This window comes from Micromys minutus (assembly GCF_963924665.1).
Source record: "Micromys minutus genome assembly, chromosome: 20".
Classification (NCBI taxonomy): Eukaryota; Metazoa; Chordata; class Mammalia; order Rodentia; family Muridae; genus Micromys; species Micromys minutus.
This window is the reverse complement of record NC_137955.1, coordinates 24,903,098-24,925,728: the sequence shown is the minus strand read 5'-3', so window position 1 is coordinate 24,925,728 and position 22,631 is coordinate 24,903,098. Positions and strand designations below refer to the sequence as shown.

At 38.9% G+C, this 22,631-nt stretch overlaps 1 protein-coding gene and 1 pseudogene across 2 annotated transcripts in view; one reads left to right on the top strand and one right to left on the bottom strand.

Annotated features, from left to right (window-relative positions):
* NUP155 (nucleoporin 155) overlaps nucleotides 1-22,631 on the bottom strand; it is a 43,885-nt gene that overhangs the window by 13,064 nt on the left and 8,190 nt on the right. Inside the window, exons 8-27 of the mRNA XM_080933592.1 lie at nucleotides 21,823-21,896; nucleotides 20,851-20,942; nucleotides 19,941-20,038; nucleotides 19,390-19,542; nucleotides 18,718-18,818; nucleotides 18,161-18,331; nucleotides 17,307-17,417; nucleotides 16,148-16,242; nucleotides 13,412-13,500; nucleotides 12,957-13,019; nucleotides 11,881-12,025; nucleotides 9,721-9,787; nucleotides 8,684-8,799; nucleotides 7,491-7,588; nucleotides 6,120-6,250; nucleotides 4,263-4,454; nucleotides 3,237-3,375; nucleotides 2,381-2,516; nucleotides 980-1,133; nucleotides 692-796 (exon numbers count right to left, since the gene is read on the bottom strand). Coding sequence (XP_080789718.1) covers nucleotides 692-796; nucleotides 980-1,133; nucleotides 2,381-2,516; nucleotides 3,237-3,375; nucleotides 4,263-4,454; nucleotides 6,120-6,250; nucleotides 7,491-7,588; nucleotides 8,684-8,799; nucleotides 9,721-9,787; nucleotides 11,881-12,025; nucleotides 12,957-13,019; nucleotides 13,412-13,500; nucleotides 16,148-16,242; nucleotides 17,307-17,417; nucleotides 18,161-18,331; nucleotides 18,718-18,818; nucleotides 19,390-19,542; nucleotides 19,941-20,038; nucleotides 20,851-20,942; nucleotides 21,823-21,896 — 2,330 coding nt within the window. The remainder of the gene's footprint in view (nucleotides 1-691; nucleotides 797-979; nucleotides 1,134-2,380; nucleotides 2,517-3,236; nucleotides 3,376-4,262; nucleotides 4,455-6,119; nucleotides 6,251-7,490; nucleotides 7,589-8,683; nucleotides 8,800-9,720; nucleotides 9,788-11,880; nucleotides 12,026-12,956; nucleotides 13,020-13,411; nucleotides 13,501-16,147; nucleotides 16,243-17,306; nucleotides 17,418-18,160; nucleotides 18,332-18,717; nucleotides 18,819-19,389; nucleotides 19,543-19,940; nucleotides 20,039-20,850; nucleotides 20,943-21,822; nucleotides 21,897-22,631) is intronic.
* Nucleotides 15,452-15,603, top strand: LOC308433452 (small ribosomal subunit protein eS27-like; annotated as a pseudogene). The gene has a single exon. The product of its transcript is annotated as a small ribosomal subunit protein eS27-like (transcript).

The following is a 22,631-nucleotide window of genomic DNA, read 5'->3' as shown; positions in this document are numbered from 1 at the left end:
AATGTTTGCAATCACCTAGGTGCTTTTAAAGTAGAAACCAGTGTTTTTATGTGTTTATGGGTTTGTGTGTGCCTTGTTTTTTGAAAATATGGAAAACCGAATCCAATATCAATAGGTGAAGTGGAAAATTTACTCATTAAGTGATTTTTGTTACACTAATTAATAGAGAACTTTCTGTAACACACTAGTAAAAGATAGATTCTAATTTCATTTCTAATTCTAATTCTTTTAATGAACTTTGATAATACAGTTACTGGCTCAAAAGGTGCCCTTGGCACTGACAAGTCCCAAGTCTTAAATTTATACATCAATGAACAATAATTCTTAGGAAAAAAAATCTTTGGCTGGGTATGATGGCACATGCCTTTAATCCCAGGACTCAGAAGGCAAGAGGCAGGGGGATCTCTGGGAGTTTGAGGCCAGCCTGGTCTACAGATTGAGTTCCAAGTACTCAAATGACTTGAAGACAGAGCCTAATTTAAAGACAATGCTACTATTCAAATCAGCCTCTAAACAATATTAAAACAGGATATTTTGCTTCTTAGAAAAGTAAGTTATATACTTAGCCACATGCTAACACCTATATGTTATACATAGGATAAAAAACAAATGTCATATATCTACAAGAACGATTGTTATGTAATTTGGGAATATAAATTGACAAACTATATTGCACAAACAGTATTTTCACCTGTAGTAGTTTATCTGCTAGGTCAGCTTGTATTAGCCAGTTATAAAGAGCAATACTGAAGAGCTCATCCTTGGATCGCTGAGCCAATTTAAGCATTTGTTCAAACTAAAAGAAAACAGTGAAAATTAGCTTGGCTAAAGGCTTACTTGCTTGATAACACCCTCCCCACACCCCACCACTGACCTTAGGACAAGGAGACAAGTTTAGCAGTAAGAAGAGCAACTACCATTCCCAGTGATTATGCCTCAACTACCCAGCCCACTTCCAGGAAGCACGCCTGTCCCTTACATGATGCCCTGCTTCTTCATTGCTCAGCATATTGGGGTCAGATGACAGCACCGGAGGACCAGGCTTCTTGGGTACACTAGGAGACTGAGGGGCTGCTTTACTTTGATTTACCAGTTCTTGAAGAGTATCAGTAATGCACTTGTAACTGTTTAATCTGAAAAAGAAAAGGGTCAATCACGTTGTTTAACTAGAACGTGTTTTCTCATCTATCAGGCCAGGATATATAAGCCCTATCTCAAACAATCAAGCAAACAAATAAACAAACAAACAGACAGACAGTCTTTATGTTAATGCCTCAAAATCTAACCAGAGGCTGAGGCAGCATTGAGTTTGAAGCTTGTTTGGAATTGGAGAGATGGTTCAGTGGTTAATGACCCGCCACACTGCCAGATGACTAGGGTTCAATTTCCAGCACCTCCAAGACAGTCAAAAATATATCAGGCACAAAAAATGATGCAGGTAAAACATCATATACATAAAATGATGATGACATTTATATCAATTCACCCTACATCTTTTATCTCTCTTTTTAAAAAATCCAATATATTTTCAAAAGATCTGAAAACTACTTGGTATATTTCTTTAAATCTCTACAGATTTGTGGCCATTTAATACTTTCCTTTTTGAAAAACAAATAAACAAACAAACTTAACTTATTTTCACCTGGAACAGGTGTGAGGGGAGCCAGTTTTGCTCTCAAAATAGAGATCTCAAAAACTACAAGAATTAAAAAAAGAAAAAAAAAAAGGATAAAAGGAAGACAATCCCACGGGTATTGAACTAAAACCATTTATAAGAAACAGGATTTGAGAGGAAGGGAGAAACTGATCACCGAGTTTGCAGCCAGACTGGTTTACAAAGATTTCCAGACTGACAAGGGATACACATTTCAAAAAGTAAAGACCAACAAAGCCATTTGTAAGGCTGAGAAGGCAGCTCAGCAAATAAAACTGGCTGCTACGCAAACATGCGGACCTGGGTCCAATTTTCCAGGACCCATGTGAAAATGCAGGGGTGGCCATCTCTGTCCATGCTAATAGCTCCAGCACTGCTTGGACTTGCTGACTGCCAGCCTAACTGCAGCTTTAGTGAGAAGCCCCCTAAAGGAGAAGATTGGAGAGTGACAGGAAACAGGTTACCTGACTTCCAATGTACACATGTACATATCACATGCATAAACACACAAAACACGCTTTCTCAATTTTCATAAAGCTAAAATTATAACCTGGATTTAGGACTTTATGATAAAGACCCAGTTCTTTTTAACTGAGAACATAGTTAATTTTATAAGGGTTGTACTTGAAATGTTTTTTTTTTTTTTTTAATGATATCAAAAAAATTTTATACAATGAAAGGGCTGTCTCTAAAAGCCCAACAATCATCTAAGGGTTGAGAACTCACCTCTCTTGGAAAGTCTGAAGACCAACTACATCCTCTTCTGGTTCCCCATGTTTATAGAAATGGAGTCCAAGACCTTGAGGATCTTTTTTCTCGGCAGCAGTAAGAGAAAGTTCCACCACACCCTCATAAAAACGAACTAATGGGAAAAGCAAAGGCCAAGGGCTTAGAGCTTACTACTAAGCTGCAAACGCTTTTCAAGAATGGAATGCTGCATTGCTGTTAAACACTTGTTATTCTGGTAATGGCACTGCAAAATATTTCTAATGTGCTTACTTATAGAAAAAAAGGTCTAATATGGCTAGAGGGCAGATATTAATGGATCCCTTCTTTGGGGGGAAAAAAAACTCTTGCTATATAAAATAAACAAGTTCAGAGGAAAAAAAACATGTTGTTCAAACCTGTGCTCATACTTAAGTTTTTACTTTTAAAATTAGTCAAAAATTCTAGGCATTTTAAAATTAAGTATCATTTAGTAGTATGGCTTAAAAAGAACTGAAACTCCAAAAATGTATTAGCCAGAAACAGGGGCACGTGCATAAAGTCAGGCTTTGAAGGAGGCAGAAAGAGCAACCCCAGACTATCCTTGACTACAGCGAGTTCAGTTCATGGCCAGCCTGAGTTACATATAAGATATCTCAGAAAAGAAATAAGCACTTGTCTCACATGTACAGGTGTTAGTTTGCTCTCCAGTATGATAATGAAAAATTAAAGCAAATCTCACAATTCAAAGTATCACTCTGGCCAAAGATGCTAGAAGATCTGCCTCTGAGAAGAGACTCCAAATCATTATGCTGTATTCATACACGGCCTTGTGTCCTCTGAGTTAAGAAAACATAAAGAAGGATTTGGTGCTCACCTTGCCTATACTGAGCACAAACACTGGGAAGGTCTACTTGGCTGCTAATTTTCTGGTACTCCTTCAGGGACTCCCTTAGCATTCTCTCTCTCTCGCCCTTACTCTGAACTTGTCGGGAACGCTGAAGAAGCTCATTTGCCTAAAGAGAAGACAAAAGTTTAAACAGAGGCAAAAACAAGCAGGCAGACGATGCTGTCCATATGTTTTAGTCTGTCTAAATTTACATGTGGCTTATTATCATTATAAATAAAAATTCTACAAACTTACTTCTTACTTTTAGGCAGAAAAGTTTTTGACCAAAATAGTCCTAGCTAGTCTTTCCCAGATAGCCTTGTCTGGGAATGCTCTTGCCTAGTCAATACATTATTGGTCAGCAGGCAGTTCATCATGTGACACTTAAATTTTTTTTTTCACCTGTAGGAAAGGATCAATAAGAATTGCCTCATTAACTTTGATTCACTCCAAATTTACTTAAAGTTTTAGTCATTTTCCTTATTTTCTAAGGAAGGAAACAAACTCCAATTTTCTTAACTATCAAATTAAGTGATTTTTTTCCCCTTAATTGCTAACTTTTACCTTTTTAAAATTTATGTGTGTGGGTATTTTTCTTGCATGTATACCTGTGTAGCATGTTCCTGATGCCCATGAATGTCAGGTCAAAACAACAGAACCCTTGGGACTGGTTTTATAGACAGTAGTAGCTGCGATCTGGGTTCTGGGAGTTGAACCTGGGTCCTCTGGAAAAACAGTCTTAACCACTGAGCCAAAACCACCACTGTCCAGTCCTATATGCTTTGTGTTTTAAATGGTGGCCTAAAAATACTGCTAAAGATCATCAATATGTAACACTTAAGAGAGTGTACATGCATTTTTAAGAACCATGTGTTTCACCCCATCTCTTAGTTGAGGATTCTGACACTGGAACATTAAGAACGATCTTGAGGAGATCTATGGAAAGACCGAGATTCTCCATCCCACTCATCACTATGGGGCCTCACATGAAAACACTGAGGCAGCCACACACACCTTAGAACAAACCGCATCATCTGTGCTATAGAGGAGCGGACAGGTGTCCTGCAGATGTAGACTAATGCCATCCACTGCAGCATTGTCTCTGATGTAACAGTTGATAAGAGAAGCAATTAATGCTCCAGTGACCTCTTTGTCCCTGATTACCAGGTCCTTAAAGGAAGTGATCTTCAGCTGCTCTTGAAACTCCTAGAAAGAGAGAAAGAAGCTTTCATCAAAATCAAACAATACTTTATTTCCTCACAAAGTAAAATTTGTTTATTTGGTTTTTGGAACAGGGCCTCACTAGTTAGCACTTGTGGCCTAGAACTTACTATGTAGATCTGGCTGGCCTTAAATATAGACCTACCTGCCTCGGCTTCCCAAATGTTAGGATTAAAGGTATGAGCTACCTTGCTGAAATTTCATTAGTAATAAAAGACTCTACCAATAGACTCTAATTTAATAAAAATAGGGCGGGGATTTGATTCCCAGCACTAACAAAACAAAAACAAAAAAAACACATAACTGTAATAAATATAAAATTGGAGCTAGTCTACACTAGGTTTAAGTCAAACTTCTAACTTTATGTATGAGAAAATTTGAATCAAGGCAGAGTCAGCACTAGTCAGGCCACTTTGCTTTTGGCCATTGGCAAAAAACAATCACTAGGCAACATGTAGAAAATCCGGCTGGATGAGGTGTTGGAGTCTCAGCACTTAGGAGATTCAGGCAGGCAGATCTCTGAGAGACGGAGGCCAGCCCGGAGAACATGGTAGGTTCTGAGATAGTCAGGGCTACAAAGTGAGAGCCTATCTCAAAAGATCAGACAATATTAAGTTTTCAAGGCATACAATCAAACCTTGAAAAAAATAAAGTACTGACTAAAAAATAAAAAAAAATAAAAATAAAAAAAAAGATCAGACAAAAAGAATCTTGTGCTGTCATTGTTTCTCCTAAACAATGCTGTAATTCTGAAATTAGATGCATGAATTTGACCTGCACTTTAAACAAATGTTCTTGCTAAGATATTGCTCTAAAAGGTCATTTATAGTCCATGAAGTATTTTTATGATGATAAATTTTTTCTTAAATTTCGACAAAAATACCTACAAAAATATTGCAAGTTTTGGGGCAAATATCTAATTTGCATTCCTTGAGCACATAATTACTAATGGAAGGTAAGGAAGGTTTGAAGCCAGATCACAAATGCCACAGAGGCTAGAAAACACCTACGCTAAGTTTATAATCCAATGGGATCCAAAAACATCCTGCTTGGCATGGAAAATGAGATGGTTTTCATCAACTAAATAAAAGAGTTTCAAATTTTCAAAAGGGGGAAACAAAAGTTTATGTAAGTTAAAAAAAAAATCAAGAAAGACTGCAACAACACCCATAACTATGCTCTGGCCACTAGCTGGGGATCACCTTTTCACTTTGAAACGTTGCTTAAAGCTAAAACTGGAGAGGACTGTAGGGGGCTCTCACTAGTCAGAAGCACTGGCCACTCTTTAAGAGGACCCAGGCTCAATTCCCAAGACCCACATGGAAGATAACAGCCACTTGGAACTGCAGTACTAAGAGAACCTGATGGCTTTTTTGGACACCACCAGGCAAGTATTTCAAAATTTGTAAGGCACTCTCTTACAAAAATACAGGCAGAAAACACACATGCACTTTTTAAAATTTTGAGATAGAATTTTCTCTGCAAAGCCCTGGCTGTCCTGATCTAATTCCCTATGTACACCAAGCTGGGCTAAAATTTACAAAGACCCACCTGCCTCAAGGCATGTGTCACCACATATAGCACACAAAAACTTAAAAAAGTAAGTATTCTGAGTATTAAATAACCCCGATGGACAGAAAACCACCTCACCTTTTGAAGTTCTCCTACAATGACAGTAAACTGATGTTCACAAAGGAGTTTCCACAAAGCCAGAGCTTGATATGACTTTCTAACCAGCTGCTGGATTGCCTGAAGTGAAATCTTCTCACTCAGTTGAGCCTCTGATGACAAAATACATCGAATGACATTTCATCTAATGACTCAGGTTAAACTGCTTTCTCATGTCAAGCACAGCATAACTAAGGGTGACATCCCCATGTCTCCCCTGCCTCCACTACAGACAACTGGGGCATTCGTGTTTTCATCCCCATGAAACACACTTGCATGAATACACATGAAAAACATTTGCATATGCTTTATGTGGAAAATAAAAGCCTGTAGTGCTTCTCTCCTTTCTTAAGTATGCCACAGTCAACTGTTCCACCCAACAGACAGCACAGCGCCACTAAAGCAAAAGCTTAGAGGGCCTTCTAGAAGGCATATCCTAGGACATTATTAAACTAACTCAGTCATGATAACCTGTCTTATAAGTAAGCAGAACACATCAAGAGACAAAAATGGATAAATATTATGCAGAATGTGTGTGTGTTACTAAAGACTGCTATTCAATCCTAGACTGGATTCTAACATGCTCCAGCATGGTCAGATGTGAAAAGCAGTATGCTAATGAAGTAAGCCAGCAACACAATAAAAAAAGTGCTTATGCCAAGTACCCAGAGTCAAACAGAGACAGGGAAAATGGGAGTTAGTGCTGTTTATGTGGAGCTTCATTACAGAATAATGAGAAGGTATGATAAACAGATGCTGGCAACAGCCACACACATGAACATACTGAATATGATGAATTATATACCTAGGGAGCTCGGAGCCCAAAGCCAAGTACTCCCTAGTGATGGATTCAGATAGGGGAATCAGTTCCTCAGCTGTGTGCCCACTGGTGACCCCACCAAGTTCAATGGACAAACCTAAGTCAGTGATAACCCAGATGGACCAAAGGATTACACAAGAAAACTCATGAAGCTGAGAGAGGCACGGGTGTGTGGGGGACTTGGACTGTTGTGGAAGTGAAGGAGACGGGGTGGAAGGAAAGAGTAAGCAGACTGTATACGAATGTCTAAAAATGTCAAAAAACAGTCAACTGCAAGGTAAAGATATGCTACCAAGAAAAAATTAATCAAACAAGAGTTTATCATGCTTTCTGGGGGAAAAAGGGGCAAAAATCTTAAGTTGAAAAAAAAAATATGGAAAGAAACAATTTCCATGCTGTTCTATTTTCCCAATCATAAAGATGGCACTTTAATTAAAAGGGAAGAATGCTATGTTTTCAAACTCTCCACTGGGGCGGGGGGGGGGGGGGTCACATATGTGCATATGTGTAAGCTGTCACAAGAAATCAGTCACCATGAAACTTCCTCTGCAGCTCCTGTTGCATGTGCTGGGTGTTTCCATTCTCGGGACGCATGAATCCAACCAGCCTCTGCGGCACTTGGGCAGTAGTGCTGAAACAGAAATTACAGTCTGCGTGTGAGTTGTACTGGAGCACAGACCAGACATTAGGAAATACAGGTGTGTACAGAACTTGTTTTTGCGATTAAATTTCTTATTTTAGTCAGACAAGAATGTGCACAGCCCATTCCCTAGTACGTAAATGAAATATGAGCAATTACTATGTTAAAGTGACTCCAAGGCCAATCTATGCATTCAGCAGGTTTAAACACATTCTTATGCAGGTAAGAGAGCTTAGTAGCCTAGGAAACAGTGCTTGATGCCAAGTCTGATGACCAGAGTTGGACCCCCAGAACCCACATGGTGGAGGGAAGAACCAATTCCAGCAACTTAAACTCTGACTTCCACACAGACGTGACAGCACACATGCTTCCTACCTAAACAACCCCAAACAGAAATAAATCTATGCACAAAAGCTTAAAATATTTCAAATTTTCACTTAGGTAAACTAACAGGCAGATCCACTGTGGTAGAGAATCCACCAGGGTTGCAGGAATTGGGAGTCCATGAGAGGGACTGAAAATAACCATAGAGTTTCTTATTGGCACAAGGTAAATATCCAGGACAACAGTGTTGATGAAAACCTTGTGAACACACGACATCTACAGTAAAGGACTGTTTAGACAACCCTTGGTCTGGGTGTGCTGGCACAAGCCTTTAGTCTCCAGCACTCAGGAGTGAAATCAGAGTGACGTTGAGGCTGGCCTGGTCTAGGAGGTTTGAGTTCTAGGATATCCAAAGCTACATAGTGAGATCAAGTCTTAAAACAAATCACAACTGAAGGCTGAAGAGATGGCTCAGTGGTTAGGAACACTGGTTGTTCTTCCAGTTCAGCACATGGCAGATCATACCTATCTGTAACTCCAGTTCCAAGGTTTCTGACACACTTCCACAGATACACATGCTGTCCAATAAACATTAATCAAAAGACTACGGAAAGAAAGACTAAACTGTAGTTCAGTTGTAGAGTACTTGCCTACAAGGTGTAAGGTCTTGGGTTTTATTCCAATACTTCAAAGTAATAAGAAAAAACCATTCTTCATACACAGGGGGGAAAAGTAAGTAAAATAAATAGATCTGGTTCTCACTTTGGATTTCCTAGTGGTCCTCCTGAAAACTGAGAATTTCTGTCTAGAAATTCTTGCAAACCCTTCAGTTCCTGCAGCACTGACTCCAGCAGCTGGATGGGCACACTGCTTTCAAGCTGTAAGATTGAAAATGAAAAGTTCTCAAACAATGAAAGACACAGAAAAGTATATGTATAAAAAAGAACTCCTTAGACGCAGCAGTGAATATGTACAATTTTATTTTGAGTTATGCTATCATTAATATGTCAAATTATTTTTAAAAGTGTGTGTATATGTCAGTGCATGTGTACAATCCCAGTACTGGAGGATGTGGAAGGAAGATCACATGAGCAAAGCCAGCTTGAAATATATAGCAAGATCTTATTGTGAAAAACAAAAACAAAAGGCTAGAGAGATGGCTCAGTGGTTAAGAGTGTTGACTGCTCTTCCAGAGGTCCTGAGTTCAATTCCCAGCAACCACAACCATCTGTAATGGGATCTGATGCCCTCTTCTAGTGTGTGTGAAGACAGCTACAGTGTACTCATATAAATAAAAATTAATAAAAAATAGACAGAAAAACAGAATAGTAAAGAAAACAAAGCAGAGTACAGAAAAGAAAAACAAAACAAAACAAAAAGCCCTGAGAGCTTATAGCAAGCCTACTTATTCAGTAAAACAGCGCTCTGGGGTATGTTTAACGCAACCTGAAGTGCATGTGAGCTCACTTAATTATGCTGCGATTGTGAGAGTATTATGCTTCTGTAGAAGCCAAGTACAAGTGACAGCAGACGGGCAGCTAAGTCTGAGCACTGGCTCTGGGCTCACAGCCCCTTCAGAAGGAGCCAGGCTACTCTTTCCATTTTGCACTGGAGCACCAGGCTATGAAATGTCAAAAACTTTACTCAGTAAAGTGACTGGGACAAGACCTAAACTAGAGAAAGGACAGTTTACTAGAGAACACAAAACATGCTCACAAAACGAGACATGAGAAACACTGCCTACTGAATAGCATCAACTGGTTACATCCAAACAAGGAGATAACATTACACACACTTACTGCAGTGATCTCCCTGGTGGAACTCTTGAAGACTCTTTCAACAACAAGGCTAGCATCCCAAATATTTCTGGAACAAAAATGTTTTAGTTATTGTACTGTAAATGAATACAACCTTTTATAACATGCAGTTACTTGTCTGTAGGAACATAAAGGCTTATTCATTTTTTAAAACACAGTAATGTCTTTTTTTAAAACATTTTTAAGTTTCCTAGAAAGTGAGGCTCGAGAGACAGTTCACTTCTACAAGACACTTGTAAAAGCCTTGTGACCTGAATGGCATCCCCAGAATGGAAGAGAGTGGAAGGGAAGAAGTGACTGCACAAGTGTCCTCTGGCACGCACATCCTGTACCTCTCCTTCACTGTGCATACACATCAATGTTCAAGAAGAAAATGGAAAAACTGGAAAAATTTCAAACATAACATTACTTCAGAAAATGGAAGTACACTGAAGAAATGGCTCAGTAGTTAAGAGCACTTAATGCTCTTGCAGAGGATCTAGGTTCTGTTCCAGCACCCATAGGACAGCTAACAGCAGCCTGTATCTCAATCTCAGTTCTGGATCTGGTACCCTCTTCTGGCCTCTATGGGCACCAGGCATACATCAGTGCACATACATACTTGCAGGAAAAATATCTGTACACACAAAATTAAAATCATAAAAACACAGGAATATGCACACACCATACACACAGGCATGGTTTATCCTTCCCTCTACCCACTTCCTGTGCAAGATGATTCCACACCTGCCCTTTAAAGCAATGGTGTCTCCTCATCAGCTTCTGAATTAAAGCTGGCCAGATAAGACAGAACAAAGAATGGCACTGTTGTGAACAGAGGCACTGAGGACTTTGTGATGTTCCAACCTTCACTTGCAGTCCCACCACCAGCCGTCCTACTGCAGGATGAGACCATACAGAGAACAGAGCTGTGTACCCATGTCACAGCAGTGTATAAATGGGCCTTGAAGCATATAGCAGTCTAGTCAAGATACATAAACCTCCTTCAACTGTAGCATCTGATTGCATATGCATGAGTGAGCCAACCAGAACTGCCCAGATGAAATCTAGTAGTAGACACATACTATTCAGTAATAGAATACTTTTAAGGCTAGTTATTAATATGCATGTAGATATAATCTGAGGCCATAAGCACAGAAATATAACAATAAATACAGGTAAAAAGCTGAACAATGCAAAAAATGTTGTCAATAGATTAGCTTAAAACTAAAAGTAAACTGGTTAGGTTCCGAGGAGTTTCTGGGGAGACTCTAGCTGAGACTCCTAGCATGGGGACATGGAACATGAAGTGGCCACATCCTGTAGCCAGGCAGGACCCACAGCAGGGGGATAAGGACTTCAACCTAAAATTTATTCTGACTACAAGATGTGCAGGAGCAAAGATGAAGCAGAATCTGAGGGAATGGCTAACCAATGACCAGCCCAACATGAGACCCATCCCATGGGAAAGCACCAATCCCTGACACCATTAATGATAGTTATACCTGCAGATAGGAGTCTAGCATAATTGTCCTTTGAGGGGCTCCACCGACTGAAACAGATGCAGAGACTCACAGCCAAACATTGGATGGAGCTCGGGAAATCTTGTGGAAGAACTGAGAAACCCGAGGGAATAGGAACTCCATAGGAAGACCAACCTAGTCAACTAACCTGGACCCTGGGTGCTCCTAAAGACTGAACCACCAACCAAAGAGCATGGGCTAGACTTAGCACTCACCCCGCCCCCTACATGTAGCAGATGGTCTCATGCCAGTCCCCCAACAACTAGAACAGGGGCTGTCCCTAAATCTGTTGCCTGCCTGTGGGTCCCATTCCCTTAACTGAGCTAGTACTAGAGGTTGTACCTAGTCCTGCAGTGACTTGATGTATCAGGGTGGGGTGGTACCCAGGGGGCTTTCACCTTCTGAGAGGAGAAGGGAAGGAGGAAATAAGGAGAGGGACTCTGTAAGAGGGGATCAAGAACAGGGATGGCTTTGAGAGGGATGTAAAGAGAATAAATTAATGAAGAAAAAAAAAAACCACACGAAGTAAAATTCATTAAGAAACGTCTCAAATATACATTTAGCAATACAGAGTAGAATTCTGTCCTACTACAAATAGGAAAAGTAAGTAATAGTATTAGGTAGTTTATAAAGTACTTACCCCATGATTCGAGAAAAGTAAATGCATATACCGTTGTGTTTTCCTGAGTACACAATCTCTGGTCCAGTCAAACCACTCATACTTGCAGCCTGCATGGCTGGGTTTCCAACAGCACATATTGGGGTTGACATGGTAGGCTGAACACCTGTGTACACATAAGAAAAAGTCTCTTAGAAGTATATCCTAGGCTCATCTCCAAGGCTCAAGAGTTCCACTTTGCTGAACAGATACAGTTAACAACCAGCCTTCTACATTCACACCTCCATCTACAGGGGTCAGTGCAGCTGTCCAGCTCACCAGACAGGCTTCTTTGTGCCATAGATGGTGGCTAACAAAGAAGAGGCTGAAATGCAGAGAATGAGAATTTGTAGAGGCTTTAGTCACCAATGGCACATCTATACACACCTAACCCCGATCCACCACCTGAAGAGACCATCATGGAGAGGGCATAAAAAGCCTACAAAAACCAGAGGTCAGAATGACCCGGGAAAGAGTGTTTTCTGCACACGACAGGGTAGCTGCACTCATGACCTCAATCAATACAACAGCACAAAGAGAGAAGGGCTCTCAAGCCTCTGCCTCTAGCTGAGGACCTAATTCAGAGTTGATGGCTTCTGGGTTCTTTGGGGTATTGACAGTACAAATTGGACTGGATGGGCTACTAAACTAACCAACTAAACAGGACACGAGGTTGAGGAAGGCTGAGGGTTTGGGACACTGGTTCTTGAAGGAGTTGTGGGTAAATAAGATCAAACACATTGTATGCATGTATGAAATTCTCAAATTAATAATGATAGTTAAAGAAATTGTAAATGTTTAGAAATTTTAATAATCCATTTGGTGCATCCTGACACAAAAGGAAAATATTTAAAGACAATGAATAAATACCCATTTGGGTTTGTTTGATAAGTAGATACATGGATGGGCTTTCTCAGCTGTTTTACATTGATTGTGAGGATCAAACTCAGGTCTTCGTGATGAGTGAATTATTTCCTCAAACTGACTTAGTCCCTTCAACATTGAACATTAGAAACAATAATTAATATAGTTCTTCAAAATGAACAGAAAACAGGTACCATGGGATGGTGTCCCCAAAGAGGATGGAGTTGGATACTGACTCCCACTAGGGACAGGAGAACCTGCAAAAGAAAACAAAACCAATAAAATAAAAAATTGTTTCCCTCTGAATACTAAATGAGCTCTGTAAATACTATTGGTTGCATATTATTTTACTGCTTAGTATTTATTAAAGATTCAATATGGCCAAGGGTGGTGACAACACATGCCTTTAATTCTGGCATTGGGAGACAGAGGCAGGGGGGAATCTTTGAGTTAAAAGCCAGCCTGGTCTACACTGCAAGTTACAGGTCAGCCATGGTTGCATAAAAAGACTTTATCTCAAAACAAACAAAAACCAAAAATTAAATAAATTCCCCATCCCCCAAAAAACCTCCAAAGAGTCAACAGTCACTATCTAGAGACTATTTACTAGTAACACAGAAGTACTAATAAAACATCATTTCGTACTCACTGGAATACATAGGAGAGCCCAGGATGGGACCAACATTACTTGGAGTGGGAAGAGTAGCTGGAAATCTCATCTGTGCCTCACCACCATACCTGTTTGTGACAAGAGTAGTTTAATTAAACTGCTAATTTTATAAATGCTGGGGTAATCCTATAGGCGGAGACAAAGTTTTTGTAAGGAGGGAGAGGAGGAAGGAGGGGAATTAAGATGAGACTGCAGAGGAGGACGGTGAAGCAGATCAAGGTGAACTAGATGCATTTTATCTTGTCTAGCTGGGCGGTGTGTATCTTTATTAATTGACAGTAAATTTATTGTTTGAATGTATTGTGGACTGAGAATTCAACATATAAATCTGATTGTTGATAAATATTGATTGTTGAGTCATGATTTTACCGGGCTGTGACATTTTTATTTGCTGCAACATAATCCCTGCTCCTGTGTAGCTTTTATACAACTGGTAGAGACTTTAAGTGTATGGTGCTCAAAGTGAAATAAATACAGATCTTTATTTTAAAAATTATATAATTGTATATTCTATAACCCATCAATAAATGTTCATCTCAAATTGCTACCAGAAAATTAGAAGGGACTCTACTAAGTGTAGCTGTGTTTATGGGTTCTTTTTTCCATCTTCTCTACCCTTTGTCCACCCTTCAACCCCATGTGGAGAGAGGAAAAAGGAAGAAATCTCTGAATCTAATTCATTCTTGTTTCTTCTTGGACCACGAGTACTAACACTGTGACCTCCCCCCTCAACAACTAACAGCCCACCACACCTCTCAAGACCCTAGCATTTATATAGCCGCTGAACAGTTCCCAGAACCACAAACATTGCACAATGGAAGAAACTACCTGCAGCTGATAAAATCATGCCTCTGCTACAGCATGGGGTAAATCATAGTCAGCTGCTACAGACAGTCTGAAGAAGTGCCATATCCCACACTTGGGATTAAAATGAAAACACATTCAAATAATATTTCTGTGGCTTTTAAGAAAAGGAAACCAAACTTCCAAAATTGTCTCTAATGTCTAAAAAAGAGGAGGTGTAATAAATAGTTTACTTAATGCAGAAATAATGCAGAAATGACAGTCTTTCTAATAGAATAGAATTAGTAACATTAAAAAATATTCAAGATTTATTTATCTTTATGTGTATTGTGTCTTGCCTTTACGTATATCTGTACAGCCGCATATGGAGGCCTCAGGAGAGTGTCGGACCCTTGGAAGTAGAGGGACAGACAGTTGTCCTGGGAACTGAACCTGGGCCCTCTAAAAAAGGCAGCAAGTGTTCTCAACTCCTCAGCTGTCTCTCCAGCACCCATAAATTTAAAGATTATACAGCATAGGCATTCTTCATTTTTATGGTTAAATATTCTGTAGAAAAATAATCTCTGAAGGGTAGGCCATGGGCTAATGACACAATGCTTGACTAGTGACTCCTGGTTTAATCCCCAGTGCTGCAAAAACAAAACCAAACAAACACATAAAAAAATTAAAAGACTGTCTCTGACACTAGCTATTCCTCTCAGAATCTCTCAGCATCACTGATACACAAGCTCTAGAACTGGTTGTTTGAGGAAGGAAGATGGAGGAAAGCGACAATGGTAAAAGTACAAAACAAGAGGACAGAAGAAGAAAAAGCCCAGAGAACAGTAATGTACCCCGCCTGCTCCATAGGCAGTGCTAGCTTTCTAGATGTTACTCTTACTAATGAACTTTAGTAATTTTCCTATTTCCTCTGTTTGGCAAAGCCTTAAGCTATCACACTAGTATCATTTAAAAAGTAGCCCAAAAGTGGTATCTCTTTAATCCTAAAATTCAGCCAACACAGGCTGCATGTTAAGTCCCTGTCTTCAAACAAACAAACACCACCACCACCAGAAAACCCCAGGCTGCAGAGAGAGTTCATAAGAGCAGAGGATTTCCGCTTTTGCTCCTTTCTGGCGGTAACAACCTCTCACAAAGGATTTCCAGCATCCCTCTCCGGAAGAGAAGAGGAAACACAAGAAAAAGCACCTGTTGCAGAGCCCCAATGCCTACTTTATGGACGTGAAATGCCCAGGATGCTATGAAATCACCACGGTCTTTAGCCATGCACAAACGGTGGTCTTGTGTGTTGGCTGCTCCACTGTCGGCCCACAGGTGGGAAAGCCAGGCTGACAGAAGGATGCTCCTTCAGGAGGAAGCAGCACTGAAAGCCCCTGATTCAAGGTGAGTGGGAACCTTCCCAATAAACACATTTTAGATAATTAAAGAAAAAGTTAAGAGCACAGAGTGGTCTCGCAGAGGACCTAGTCAGCACCCACATGGATGCTCACAACTGTTTAAAACTGGAGTCCTGAGAATCCATTGCACTTTTCTGGTCCCCAACGGTACTACATGTATGAGCTGCAGATGCATGCAAGGAAAACATTTATACACAAAATAATTGTTTTAGTGACTGTGGAGATTGAGCTTAGCATGTGTAAGACCTAGGTTCAATTTCTAGTACCAATAAACCAACCAAGCCAAGCATATTTTCTATACATAAATATTTCATAATATTTTAAAAGTATTTGATGAACACTTCTGACCTAAGGATGTAGCTCAGTGGTTGAGTGCTTCGTATTTACATGAGCAAAACAAACATCCAAAAACCCAAAACAAACCAATGTTCAACTCTCAGAATGGCTTCCCCAACAAAAAGATGGCTCAGTATATAAACACACACTCTCACCACGCCCCTCCATCTTGACATACCTAAAGAATGCCCGTGTAGCCCAAGCAGATACTTCTCTGTCACAAGCAGCAGTAGAACAAGCAAGAATAAGGCAAGTCGCACAAGCTTGGTCCTCCTGAAAGGAGGAAAAGCCACACATTAACAACAAACCCAGCGTTTAAAGCAAATGCTCAGTAACTACTTGCTGATGGAATGAAATCAACTGACATGAATAAGCAAAAGGCCCAGATATAACGGTAAACTCTGGCATCAGTATTAAAGATACTTCCTCTTTCTTAAGATTTTGATCAACTGTTATTCTAATTTATTCTTATATTATATTATGTTTATAATATAATATATATTATATATTTATAATATAATATATAATATATTCTTATATATATTTATTCTTATATTATATCTTCCTATCTTTTAGAAATTATCAGTAAGAGCCAACATTTGTTAAGTACCTATCATGTGCTAGGCACTATTTTAATAATGTAGTATTGTTGGGCAGTGGTGGCACGTGCCTTTAATCCTAGCACTCAGGAGGATCTCTGAGTTCGAGGCCAGCCTGATCTACATAGAATTCCCGGACAGCCAGGGCTACACAGAGAATCCTGTCTCAAACAAACAAACTCAGTATATATTAGTCCTTATAGCACATAGTACTGCAGTATAATATAGCTTATATAAAACTAAAGTGGAGTGAATACAAGTATCTCACTCCACTAAAAATGGGGGGATTTTAGTAAATATTTTGAATCCTTAATCTGTATACTTGAATTTAACGAGAAAGTACTAATGTTAAATCAGCCTTATGCGTTGTAAATCTATCAATTCTAATGTGGCTATTAACTACTGATGTCTCCACATTTTGCTTCAAGTTACTGCCTTAGTTATGCCATGTGATTGGGAACATACACACATGAGCATGCTCATAAAGTAATACCTGGTGTCTTCACACGACTTGAATATCGTACTCTGATTATTATACCTTAATAAGAATGTGTCAACATCGGAGAATGTCGAAGAGTCTTGTAACATTACTATTTTCAAAATCAATATATATACACGTTGATTTGAGTACAAAAGAGATCAGATAATCAGTGTATTACAATGTTACTTCTTGTTTACAAACTATTTTAATATTTTACGCTTCTTTATTTAAAACCCCTCCATGCAGTGCATAGTTACCTGATGTAATTTGAAGAATCTCTCAATCTCTTCTCCATCCCCTCCCACGTTACTCACAAGCAGGTGTCTCAGCTGATCTACGGGTCTAAGTTTGTGAAACATAAGACTACCCTAAGAAATCAAAACAAAAAATAACATGAGAAAGCCATTACCAAGCCTGACTGGTAGAGGGTTGGAGTTGTAGCTTAGAGGTAGAGCCCTAACCTGGCCTGCACAGCCCCTAAGTTCTGTCCCCACTAATATACACAGAAAACCTGCCTGGTAGTAACCTTACTTAATAACAATCAACTAGGAGAACACAAACTGAAGTGGTCAAGACCGTCTATATTTCAAGAGCCAACCTATACTCAATTTCCATATCTGCAAAAAATAACCGTGCCCTTCTCATGCTGCTTCAAAATCCTGACAATTAGTTACATTACTCACTGGTTATATTAGCACATATATGTCTATATGTACAAAAATAAAGCTGGATCCTTAATCCATAAAACAAGAAAAACTAGGTTAACAAGGAACATTTACACAAAATATTACTGCCAAATACAAAAATCAAAGTATAAGTATAAAAATCTACCAGACATTTTTGAAATTTAAAAGGTACAGGATACTGTACAGACATTAGCAAGAAATATTTATTTTCTCTTAATGTATCTGTAAACAAATAGATACTGATACAGATATCTGGATGGCAGACTTTTATTTTATATACTTTCTAAGTCAATTCATGACTTAAAGTGACACCTGAGAGTATTTGACAGCATTAAATAACTAGACCAGGGGAATGGCTCAGCAGTTGCCTAGCATCATGTTTACTACAGCTTCTTTTCCACCATGGTAAGCAGATACCCACATACCTGTGCTGAGAGGAGAACGAATTTCTTTGGAGGCAACATGTGCTGCTGTACAACAACTGGGGAGTCAGTTATTGGAATATGATCTTTATTTAAAGATGTGATTATTTTATCTACTTTTATCTCATCTATTGCAGAAAGAGCCCAGGAATGACCATCAACACGGGTTGTCATCTATAAAAAAGATATACTATTTTCAAAGTTTAAGTCACACATGTCAAAGCTTTTAGAAAACAAAAAAACTACAAAGCCAAATAAACCTCTCTAGTTCCAACAATACGAATATATTCAGAATTCCAGGCTTCCTGATTGAGCATCAAGTGCTCTCAACCTAGGAGCCATCTCACTGAGCCACTCTAAGAGTTCTAATCACATATTACTATGGGAGTGGCCATAACTGGGAGGACAAAGTGACTAACCATTCCATTTCTCATTTAAAATGATTATACATGGAGTAGGGTTGTGTCGAGATAGTTGAATACCTGACTAACATGCACAGACTCTGGGTCTGATCCCCAACACCACACACAACTTTTACTAAAAGTCTCAAAACAACTGACCTGAGTTTCCATCATTGGCTTTTGGAAAGGAAATGTATCATGGTTGACACACCATAAAATGTCATTATCTTCATTTTCTGAGGCTGTCATCAGTAAAATTCCTAAAAGTTACACACAAAATATTATCACATGCTGCTAAATAATGTGCATTCCCAATAGTCTTAATAATTATCAGCAATATATACAATCTACACAATGACAGAAACAATCTAATGAGAAAAGAAAAGGACTTTGTTTTTCAATAAACAGTGCTTGACAAAAATCATCTATTTATCTAAAAATGTTTGCAAATAAATGGAACATTTTTTTTCAAAATGTACAGTTTCTGAGGTTAAAATATATTTTGTAAATTTATTGGTTTAGCAATCTCATTAACTTATAAAAGCTTACTTATATATATATTTTCTTAAAGACAGTAACTTTTCAGCTGGGAAAATAGTCTATACACCAGTGAATTCAAATGCATCATGACTGCAAACCCACAGGTTCCAGTGTATGCTTTCCTATGCTTGATTCCAGCTCCTCTACCTAGGCGGCCCCATTAAAACCGGTTCTAGTGACATCAGTCTCTATGGACGGCACCAGACATGTTCCTGGTGAGAAGATACACATAAGCAAAACACTCAGAGATATTTGTAAAAATTTTAAATCCTACAGCATTTCAGAACTTACCTTTACTATAAAGTGCTTTATGCACTTTTGAAGGCTTTTCAACTGTTGAAGATGCTGAGAATCCAGGAGGTAATCGGACGTGAACCAGCGTTAGTGTGTTGGGCCGAGCTAATGGCTGTTTAAACGGACAAGTGCTAAAATACAACCTCACACCTGATGAGGTAAATATATGCATTAGGAAGAGAAAGTAAGGATGTTAAGCAGTACACGTGAGCTGAAGAAATCCCACATGGACAAACTTCTGCAAAAGCACACATCAATTTCCTTGTTGGGCTAAAATGATAGACTAGCCACTTAAAACAAACTTCTAAAAATGTCTAGAATTGAGCAGTGGCTCAGTTCATTTCTGTAGCAGGAATCCGGGTCTCAGTTAAGGCTCTGTCTCTAAACACAGGTGCTTCACTTTACATGTCTGCCTGTGCCTCACGATATTAGGAGAGAAAACAGTATCTCCCTCCCAAAAAATCTAAATCTCAACATATCTTAATAACAAATGAAGGAGTGAAACAGTTCTAACCACAAATTTCCGAAGCAGATAGAAACACGCATACCTGCATGAGTGACAGCCAGTAACTGACAGTCCAGCGATTCAGAGTTCTCAATCACAGCTATTTGAACTATTGGCTTAAAAACTGAACGATCAATAGTCCTTTAAGAAACAAAAACCAAAGTTTAGTTCTAATTTATAGAAAGTCTGAGACAGGTGTGGTGGCTTATGCCTTTAATCCTAGTGCATAGAAACAGAGGCAGGTGGATCTCTATGAGTTTGAGGTCAGCCTGATTTATGTATCGAACTTCAGGATGTCCAACTACATAGACCCTGTCTCAATAAATAAATAACTCCTTTGAAAGCAACATAGTAGCAGTAGGAAATAGCAAGATTATACTATATGGATAGTTTTAAGACTGGCTCTCTTTACAAACCACTAAAAAGACCATTAGCAAACATGAAACCAGTTGTACAGTGAAGAGATGTATAATGGGATCTGAAGCCTTCTTCTGGTATGTCTGAAGACAGCAACAGTGTGTGTGTGTGTGTGTGTGTACATGTATATAATTTTTTTTTTAAAAAAAAAAATCTTAAAAAAAAAGGTTAGAGGTCTAGCTAGCTAGGTGGTAGAATATTTGCCTAATCTGAGGGAGACCTTGGGTTTGATTCTCAGCGCCTTTGGGAAAAAAAAGTCCAAGAGGGTAAAACACAAGTATTTCACTCAGTAAGAAACCTTTTGTTTCAAACCAACATGAGGTCTGTAGCAACAAGGCTTCAAACACAACTTATTGTGATGCTCATTAACCAATCATTATCTTTTAAAGGTGTTTGAAGACATAATTTAATCTTAGAATAGTATAAACTGTATACACTGTATGTGATATAATAGAAATATAACATATTATATGCACTATACATAAACCGTGTAAATATGTTTGCAAATGGAACACTGACAGTAAAGTCCACATTACCTAGCAATGTTTCCAGCAGCAGAGACAATGGCATTCTGTGAAACTGAAGCGACTCTACTCATCCCTTGTCCATCATGGCCCAAATCATAAACCTGGAAATCAAGTACTCTTCTTTAGACAGAGTTACATATAATATTAGAGTTAGCGTGTCTTCTTAAGGAATAGTTAATGTGGTATCACTGACCATTAAAATGTTTGAATTTCACTAAGACAAACAACAAAAAATGGCCTAAGAAATGGTTTGAGGTATTTATTTAAAAAGCACACAGATGAAGCCATGATACAAAGGAGCAATGCCAGACAACTGGGAGGTAAAGGCAAGAGGAGTTCAAAGTCATCCTTGGTTAGAACAAATTAAGGCCAGTCTGAGTTACATGAAAACTTGTCTCAAACAATAACAAAGTTCACAGGAAGTTTGAATACTTAAATCTTTCTTAGAACACAGGGATGTACACAGGTAAAGGCAGACTCACACCTTGAGTTCCATCTCTGGATGTCACAGCAGAAAGAGAGAACTGACTCTAAGTTAGCCTTTCCCTTCACATGTGGGCTGTGTCACATAGGTGTGCATACACAATTTGTACACACACAAACAATTTTTTTAAAAATTAGAAAATGATGGCAGGAATGGAGAGATGGCTCAGTGGTTAAGAGCACTGACTGCTCTTCCAGAGGGCCTGAGTTCAATTCCCAGCAACCACATGGTGGCTCACAACCATCTGTAATGAGATCTGATGTCTTAATCTGAGACAGCTACTGTGTACTCATATAAATAAATAAATCTGTAAAATGTTTATTTAAAATGGGGGAGCACCCTCATAAAAGCAGGGAGAAGGGAAGATGGGAGAGGGGGGTTGTGAAGGGAAAATATGGAAGGGGAATAACATTTGAAATGTAAACAAAATAACCAATAAAAAAATAGAAAAGAGGAACCTTTTCTAATCTTAAGTGGTAGCAAATATGCATATTTACCTGTATCACTCCTTTCTCTGATCGTGTATATAAAATATTTCTGGAATTATCAATTTCAATTTGAACAATAGGATCTAAAAGTAAAACAAGAGTAGAAAACTCAACCCTAAAGATTATCAATTGAACACAGGGTCCACTCACAACAAATTAAAACTGCTGCATTAGGATTTACATTCAGGGGCTCCCTGCTCTTCTGTTTGTTATACTCAGCATTTTATACAATATACTTATACAATATCTGCCTAAGGACCAACCCAGGACCATTAGGTTAGACAAAGATGTCGAACACCAACAGGGTAAAGGCTATCATAAACAACTTACACTGTTACTGCTGCTCTCCAGAAATCCTAGCTTGCAGAAGGCTATGGCACAAGGACTGCTTAGAGTGTGAGAAGATACTAAGAGTTACAAAGCCAGATGGTTATAGAGCAAAACTCTGCCTTAAAACAAAAATAATTTATGCCGTCTTCTAAGCAAATTTTGTTTTGAGACGGAGTCTCACCATACACTTCTGGCTTGCCTTACCTTGCTATGCAGCCCAGGCTGGTCTTGGATATACAAAAGTTATCATGTCTCTGCCTCTCAAGAACGGAAATTAGAGGTATGTGCCACTATGCCCAGTTTAGATTAGTCCTTCATTCAGCAATACTTAAGAAATCATTTACAATTTGCTAGAAACACAAAGACCACTACAGTCCTACTTTTTCAGTAAAAACAAAGCACAACATCTAGGCAGGATGACTCAGTGGTAAGGAATGCATTTCAGCCAGGCTGTGCTGACCTTAATCCTATACACCTATCTTTCTATG